Genomic DNA, 8465 nt, shown 5'->3' on the forward strand with positions numbered 1-8465 from the left:
GCACGCACGCACATGCGCCTGGCGTGAGTTTTAAGCCACCGGGTCCGGGACTCGAACTGCGGTCGACTACGTGGGAGTCCAGCGACATAGCCATTACGCTAACTGCTGGTCCCCTCCCTCCACTTTTTAATAGATCACCTTCTATAAGAACTTTGTTCTCAAAGGCCGAGTAGTTACCTTTTGGGGAGGCTGAGCAGTAATGGCTTGTTTTCAAGACTGGCCTTGCTGAGCCAAGGAACCTTGTCAAATTTTGGAACAGAAGCCTGGAGAAAGATAAAGAGATCATTTTGCAGAATTTACTGCACTTGGTCAAGTGCTGTCATTACAATGACCAGTGTAAGCTAATTGCAGCCACATAGTGGTCAGCACTTCACAAAATATCTCGGTGTTTTGTATTTGACTCTTTAAAAAAAAAAAAAATAAGTGTTGCCAGAGGGTTCATGTACTTGCCAGGGATGGAGAGAGTACACAGCCCCCTGCAGGATGTGGCCAGGCCGGATGGAGAGAGTACACAGCCCCCTGCAGGATTGGCCAGGCCCAATTCTTTTTCTTCCATTCCTCCATCCCATCAGGATTTGGGGCATGCACACATGGCTGTATTTCATACTGCTGAGGTGGCTGACCATGTGGTATCGGGCTCCCAGTGTACAGCACTTAGCCACTGCCCTACGGCGTCAATGCGGTGTACTCGATTCTTTTAACCGTCTTATAAAGTAGCCAAGAGCAAGGAATGTCCTCTGCATTTTACAGATGAAGAAGTCAGAGCTCACGCGGTGATTAGCCTGGAGTCACACAGCTGGTAAATGGGTTCACTTCCAACTTCTGTGCCTACTGTACACTATTTCTTTCTAAAGCTTTAACATATTTTAATTTCAGGGATCAAAAGATGGTGTAATGGTTATGGCGCTGGATCCCACATAGTCAACAGTGATTCAAGTCTTGGACCTGATGGCTTAAAACTCACGACAGGTACATGTGCCTGAGTGGAGAATAGAGAAGGGATTGCTGCATGGTCATCCCCCCTGGGTGATATCTTGCTTTCTGTCTCTGTCTCTGGCGAGCACATGCACCCTATAGCAAAAATCTCTCTCTAAAAATGTATCTGTATCTATAGACATTAGTTTTATTCATGTTAAAGAGCCCACATGTGCACTAAGAAGAAACCTTCCACAGGGTTACTTCATGAAGGTCCCCTTTCTCCAGCCCTCCATCTGGTTAAGAATCCTGGGCACAGCTGCTCTGGCTCAGGCCCCCAGGGCACCATTGCCATGTGGCTTCCAGCACTGCTGTTGAGGTTATTTCCAGGGGCTCAGCGCCTATCAGCAATCTCCTGTCCCAAGCCTCTGGCTGCTTTCAGACTCAGGGCCCTCACTGGCACCCTACCTAGAAGACTCACAGGAAAGAGCAGACCTCTAGGCTATAGGCCCTGGGCATTGCCCTCAGCGTTGGCACTTCCCAAGTACCTGGTTTTGGACAATTACGTCCCCCAGACGCACACTGGCCCTCTGTGAGAGGGGAGGTGATGTCATCACTGTAAAAGTCAATGGATCCTTGAAAGCAAAGGTCCCCCTGCCAGTAGAGCTTTCTGGTGAGCTCCAGAACAGCACTTGATGCCTGCAGGTACCGGTGTACACCGGCCACGGAAACAACAGCAAAGCGACACGAGTGGCTGTTGTGATCTCCCTCCTCCACCCTTGGCCTTCTCGCCTTGCTGGAACCCTCTGATCTCAAATCCAGGTCTCTGAAGGGATGGGATAGTCTTTCTCAGGCGTCTCCGGAACCTGGCGGTTCACTAAGGGACCAGCAGGGGGCAGCAAAAGACCCTGCGGAACCCGGTCGCCGAAGGGCGCTCTAGCCGCGGAAATGATGGACCGGAAATGCTCGATGGCGTCTCAGCCCCGCGCTCCGCCGGGAGCCTGCGCAGCCTGGGACGTGCGGGCCGTGCGTTCCGTGCGGGTGCCAGCGTTTCTGGGCCGGGACTGGGAGATCCAGGCGGGGTCTCCGCGGCGAGGAGGGCTTCTCCGGATGTCCGGCTAGAGCAGGAAAGCCTGTCTCGAGTCCAGTGGAAGAAAACAAGGTCGCAGATTAAGAGCGTCTGTCTCACATTTGATCACCTGGGTAGCGTCTTCTTCCTTCGCAAGCTTTTCTCCCACTTAAGCGAGGTGGTAGCTCCTTAAAGAATGTTAAGCTCCGTTAGTGGGTGAAGAGTCTTAGTTCCTTTGCATTCTTGGTTTTGGTTAAACCATGGAGCTCATACTTTGCTGGATTGTGCAGTATACTGTTGTTGTCTTTAGATCGGTAACGTTAACAGTAAAGCCTTTGAGAAACCAGTAAAAACTGGATTATAACCCTGTAAATTTGTATAAATTGCAGATTGAGGCATGCAGTGTCAATACCTAGGGGTATGTGAACCCCAGATTTAAGAATTGGTTTTGAGAGAGAGAGAGGATGTAAAGGAAGGCTTCAGGATCGGACTTGTGTTCGAATCCTGGCCCCACGATTTACTACTGTTTCTTTGGGCCAAGGTTCCCTAAGCATTTTTTTTAAAACAAAAATTATTTTATTTAACTTTACTTATTTACTTATTTTGACCAGAGAGGGACAGAGTGTGAAAGAGAGAGAGAGAGAGAGAAAGTGAGGAAGCAAGCCACCAGGTCCGGGACTCAAACCATAATTGGCCGTGTGGGAAGTCCAGTGCCCTTAACCACCACACCACCTGCGAGCCCCTCCCTAAGCATTTTGAGTCTCCACTTTTTTCCCAGTTAAAGTGGAAAGAATACTAACTTGTCAGGTTGTGAAGAATAAAGAAAAGATACATAAGGCGGTTAGCATATACTGGGCACTCAATGTGATAGCTAACAGGTATCTGTCTTTATTCAAGGGATTATAATTTGAAAGTCTGAAATGCTGTTTTGTTTTCTTTCTAAGAGAGATATTTTGCCATAGGGCATGTGTGCTCACTGAAAAGACAGAAAGCAAGAGGTCACCTCCTCCCCTCCAGGGGAGGATGGCCACCACAATCTCTTCTCCATTCTCTTCTAAAAATTTTGGACATGCATGTATACATGCCAGGCATGAGTTTCTTTCTTTCTTTTTTTTTTTTTTTTGAGAGGTTTTTGCTATAGGGCGCGTGTGCTCGCCAGACAGACAGAGACAGACAGAAAGCGACAAATCACCCCCCAGGGGGGATAGCCACACCACAATCTCTTCTCCTCCATTCTCCTCTCAGGTTCTTGGGCAGGCACTACATGTTTCCCAGCGTGAGTTTTAAGCCACTGGGTCCAGGACACGAACCGCAGTCGGCTACGTGGGAGTCCAGCGATATAGCCATTACACTAACTGTTGGTCCTGGCCAGGCATCAGTTTCAAGCCTCCGAGTCCAGGACTTGAACTATTGTCAGCCATGTGGGAGTCCAACAACCTAATCACCATGCCATTTACTGGTCCCCTGAAATGCTGTTTTCCAAATTATAAGATGACCACCACGTTTTGCTCAGACTTTCAGTAAATTTAGTTGGTTTGATTTTAACTCAGTCCTACCTTTCATCTTTCACAACCTTCATAGGTTTGTCACCTTTTTCTAGGAACGTACCTGCCTCAGAGAACAAACTCATCAGCTTACTGCAGGCCTAGCCTGGGATGCTAACTTTGAAAACAAGGAGAGGTCTGTCGAATATCAACCACAATACAGCATGGGGTTGCCATGGAGATCTTATTTCAAAACTTCATAAAGAACCAGACCCTCACGGACTTTTGTAAGTAAGCCCAGACTGGCCTGCACTTAAAGGAAAGGATCATGTGTGCACCACCTGTACCTACCACTCAGGAGACCAAGTGGCAGAAGGTCTTATACAAGCGACAGCCCTTCCCTGATAACTATGTGGACCACCGGTTCCTGGAAGAGCTACGGAAAAACATCTATGCCCGGAAATACCAATATTGGGCTGTGGTTTTTGAATCCAGTGTGGTGGTCCAGCAGCTGTGCAGTGTGTGTGTTTTTGTGGTTATCTGGTGGTATATGGATGAGGGCCTTTTGGCCCCCCACTGGCTTTTGGGAACCGGCCTGGCTTCTTCACTGATTGGGTATGCTTTGTTTGATCTCATTGATGGAGGCAAAGGGCGGAAGAAGAGTGGGCGGACCCGATGGGCTGACCTGAAGAGCGCTCTGGTCTTCATCACTTTTACTTATGGTTTTTCGCCAGTGCTGAAAACCCTCACAGAATCTGTCAGCACTGACACCATCTACGCCATGTCTGTCTTCATGCTTTTGGGCCATCTCATCTTCTTCGACTATGGTGCCAATGCTGCCATCGTGTCCAGTACACTGTCCTTGAACATGGCCATATTTGCTTCTGTCTGCCTGGCTTCACGCCTGCCCCGCTCCTTGCATGCCTTTGTCATGGTGACATTTGCCATCCAGATTTTTGCCCTGTGGCCCATGTTGCAGAAGAAATTGAAGGCATGTACTCCCCGCAGCTATGTGGGAGTCACGCTGCTTTTTGCATTTTCAGCTTTGGGGGGCCTGCTGTCCATTAGTGCTGTGGGAGCCATACTTTTTGCCCTTTTGCTGATTTCAATCACTTTTCTTTGCCCTTTCTACCTCATTCGCCTGCAGCTTTTTAAAGAAAATATTCATGGACCTTGGGATGAAGCGGAAATCAAAGAAGACCTGTCTAGGTTCCTCAGCTAAGTTAGGGACCTCCATTATGTTATTGAGGCACTCTGATAGGCTAGCCTCCTAACTCATATAAAATTGGAAGGCAGAGTTCTAGCCTGGAAGCAGCATGCTGAAATAAGTGAGAGGAGAGAGGTCAAAAAAGATAATAAGCAAAGGCTTGAATGATAAAGGTGCTATCCTCTCTGTTACTTTGTGGATGAAAAGCAAAACTTTCTGGGGCTCTCTTGAATTAATTGCCTCCTGTCTATTACTCCCTGTAACAAGTGAAGTAATGTGGTTCCTGTTTATTAAAACAAGTCAACACATCCAAGTTGTTCTATGATTTTTCTGTAAGCAGAAAACAGACAAGAGTGTGAAGAGAGAATAAGTGTGTGTGTACACGTGTCTTTGTGTGTACAAAGTCACTCCTGCCTCTTTCAGTGTACTAATGCAAGCTTTTATTTGCACCTCAAATCCTCAAACTCAGATTGCTGTGTCAAACATTTAATCGTAGGCTCAGTTTCTGCTTAGTTCTTGGTAGAGCCAGATACACAACTAATTACAAGGGAGAGGTTGATGTGTTACAATACATAGGAAAAGACGGGAATTCAAGAGGCTGGAGATGAAGTGCAGCTGGAATAGCATTTGCACCTAGTTTTGGAGGATAGGTGGGATTTAAGTATGAAAACATGGCATTAGGGACCAGCTCCTTGGTGGTAATGCAGTGCTCTAGAGAAGCCAGATTGCACAAGGCAAATGTAATTTTCTCCTTAAGATTTTTCTTAAACTATTTTTAAAAAGAATTATTTAACTTTATTTTTATTTTTAATTTGACCAGAGAGGGACAGAGTGAGAGAGAAAGATAGAGGGAAAGTGAGAAAGCAGGCCACCAGGTCCAGGACTCAGACCACAGTTGGCCATGTAGGAATCCAGTGCCCTTAGCCACCACACCACCTGCTGGCCCCAAACTTCATTTATTTTATTTGTGTATTTATATTAATTTGACCAGAGAGGGACAGTGAGAGAGAGAGAAACTGAGAAAGCAAGCATCCAGATCTGGGACTCGAACCACAGATGGCCATGTGGGCAAGTCCAGTGCCCTTAATCACCATGTCACCTGCTGGCCCCAGGCAAGTGTAATTTGAATCCCTGGTCTGGACAGCCTGAAACACTCCAGGCATGCATGTGATTGCTCAGGCTCTGACAAGCCAGAGGACTGGAAGAAGGGAATTGCTGTGAGATCTAAGTGGTCTCTCTAATGGTAATGAGAAATGGAGAGAGGGACCATGTCCAATGAGGGCAGCTGCTACTCCAACTGATTGTTTCTATTTAGAGTCTGGGACTAGTTTTAGACCTTTAGAATTCCAGATAAAAATATTTTATATTAATTTTTAATTGAACTTAATTAACTAGAGAGGGACAGTGAGAGAGAGAAAGTGAAAGCAAGCTGCCAGGTCCAGGACTTGAACTGCAGTTGGCCATGTAGGAGCCCAGTGCCTTTAACTACCATGCCACCTGCTAGCCCTCTAGAATTTCAGATAAAATTCTAAATGAAATCCCTGTAATGGCTGTACATAAAGGTGGGAAAGTTGGATGGACGTTTAGGAATATGGAGGCTTGGGGGAGGGGGCTGTTGGGAAAACATCAGAATGGAAGATTTAAGTAGCAATACTGGGGTCAAGGAATGTCCAGTTATTTGGGTTCTGTACTGCAGGTAATGGGGAGCATCCAGCTTGCCTAAGGAGTGAGCAAATGATCAAGCCTTGGGCTGGTTACTTCACTGCTCTCAGTTTTCGCCTAAAGCGGGAATAAAAATATCCGCTTCAAAATCGTAATTTGATGAGACACATGCAAAGTGCTTTGAACGACTGACACGAAGGAGTTTTAGTGTTGGCTGTTGCTGTTACTCAGTTGACGAGTAGGAAAACATGAAGAGGGCAGAGACTGGTGCAAAATGCATCAGGTGCCTCCTGTGACCGCTTGGGGCAAGCTTCTGCACTGTCCTCTTTTCATTAGAAATTAATAGCCAATGAGAAATTTCATCAGGGGACTGGTATTCTTAAGTAGTGTTTTTATTTCTCTGAATATGGATTTCTCAAAAAGGGCTTGAACAGCTTTGCACAGTGGCAGTATCGTAGCCAATGAGGTTTATCCGAGGCGCGATTATTGCTAGTTGAAAAAGGGCTTGAACAGAATTTTGAACTAGTGTCTTTAGCTCCATTTGAGCACTGGTATTTGTTTCATGGTAAAAATGGGTGTGTGTGTACATGTGTGGCTGATGAGCTTTATTCCTAAAAGACCAACAGCATCTTGTTTGCCCTCAATTTCTCCTGTCCATGTTGTGGCCTCTTAAGGTAACAATCTTTTCCTCCTTGAACCAGTTGGTGGTTGTTTAAATAGATTGATTTGGGAGCTCTGGGCACATGTGTTCCCAGCCCAGGTGAACTCTTACAAGTCCAGGCTTGCTTTGAGGTGTGATGGTGTCAGGGCAGTTAAGAGAGATGGCGTATGAAGTGTCACAGAATGATTGTGGGCTTCAAGCTGGGAGTGCCTCAGGTCACCATCCACCTGACTTTCCCACATGCCAGTTGGCCCTGTAATAACTCCTGGGCAGCACTTATTTGGAGCTGTCTTGTTTGTGCTTTGGTCTCACTGAACCTACTCTCAGTGGTTTTCCCCTGAGGTCAGCCGGACTGCGTTCACAGACCCAAAGACACTGGTTGATGGGGCGAGAAGGGTCTCAGAGCCCAAGGCAGTCTGCAGCTTGCATTGGGTTTGGCTTTCTGAAGCCTGGAGAGTGGCTAGAGCGGGCTTCCATTGCTCTATAGGAATAGGGTGAGATGTTAGTTGTTGAAGGTAGTAAGGAACTGTATAAAATTGTGAGTTTTAATGTTTATGCTTTAAATACATTGACCTCTTTTGAGTGGGTTTCCTACTGTCAGCTGCGGAGAACTCACACAGCAGATTGCATCCATACTCGAGAGTGGAAAGTTCTTCCAGTCTGAACCACTTTAAAGAGTATTTCCTCAGTGGGATGAATGAATGTGTCTGTGCTGTCCTTTTCAAATGTTCCCCAAAGTGCCACCCAAGGCCTGATCCTATTCAGTGTGGTGGCTGGAGAGGTTGTGTGTAGCAGTGGGGTGGGAAGTTGGGGTGGATGTGGTAGTGGCAATGGGCCAGCAGAATTATTTGACATAAAGTGGTAGTTGTGAGAAGAATAAATAGAGCATGCCAAGGTGCACAGGACCTGATGCCTCCTGTAGGGGAGGGAAGCACAGGGTAAGAGGGCTATAGAGAGAGGGACTGAAGTCTGATAGTGTTGAGGATTTTGCATTATTGAATCCTACAGTCAATGGCATATTGAACTTCTGCAAAGAGATTACAGTCAATGGCATATTGAACTTCTGCAAAGGGAAATGATAAGGTTTCGTGTGTGTGTGTATACACACACACGCAGTCTTCAGAAAGTTTATGGAAAATACATATCATGAAGCAATTACATAGATTTGAATATTTTTGCAAAACAAATTCATATTTTAATTTCACTTTCCACAAACATTTGAGGTACTCTTGAATGTGTCATATGAGTAAAGTATATATAAAGCATGTCTACATCATTCATATATGTTGGTGTGTGCACCCATGAATGGTAATTCTGGCAGTAGTTTGAGGCATGGACATGGAGAGCTCATGTCACGTTATGGTGGAAAGTGCATGTGTGGACCGCGGGTAATGACTGTGGGCGTGCATATGAGCAGCCTGAGCAGAGGACTTTTCAGAGTGTTTGGCGACTTCATGGAGGGAAAGA

At 46.3% G+C, this 8465-nt stretch overlaps 2 protein-coding genes and 1 pseudogene across 8 annotated transcripts in view; 2 read left to right on the plus strand and 1 right to left on the minus strand.

Moving 5' to 3' along the window:
- CUNH1orf105 (chromosome unknown C1orf105 homolog) overlaps positions 1 to 8465 on the minus strand; it is a 41830-nt gene that overhangs the window by 24869 nt on the left and 8496 nt on the right. For both annotated transcript variants that reach the window (XM_027768008.1, XM_027768005.1), the window contains exon 2: positions 178 to 263. In XM_027768008.1, the coding sequence (XP_027623809.1) occupies positions 178 to 263 (86 nt within the window). The remainder of the gene's footprint in view (positions 1 to 177; positions 264 to 8465) is intronic.
- Positions 1544 to 4983, plus strand: PIGC (phosphatidylinositol glycan anchor biosynthesis class C). 6 transcript variants are annotated; one of them, XM_014584035.2, is made up of 2 exons: positions 1544 to 1737; positions 3566 to 4983. In XM_014584035.2, exon 2 carries the CDS (start codon positions 3797 to 3799, stop codon positions 4688 to 4690), a length of 894 nt encoding a protein of 297 aa, XP_014439521.1. In that variant the 5' UTR covers positions 1544 to 1737; positions 3566 to 3796; the 3' UTR covers positions 4691 to 4983. The 6 variants fall into 6 exon arrangements, with proteins under 6 accessions (XP_014439521.1, XP_014439520.1, XP_006142414.1 ...); XM_014584034.2 differs by having other exon boundaries at positions 3585 to 4983; XM_006142352.3 differs by lacking the exon at positions 1544 to 1737 and adding an exon at positions 1874 to 2162 and having other exon boundaries at positions 3585 to 4983.
- Positions 6770 to 6887, plus strand: LOC114006075 (uncharacterized; annotated as a pseudogene).

Source organism: Tupaia chinensis, unplaced genomic scaffold (genome assembly GCF_000334495.1).
Source record: "Tupaia chinensis unplaced genomic scaffold, TupChi_1.0 Scaffold000074_1, whole genome shotgun sequence".
Taxonomy (NCBI): domain Eukaryota; kingdom Metazoa; phylum Chordata; class Mammalia; order Scandentia; family Tupaiidae; genus Tupaia; species Tupaia belangeri.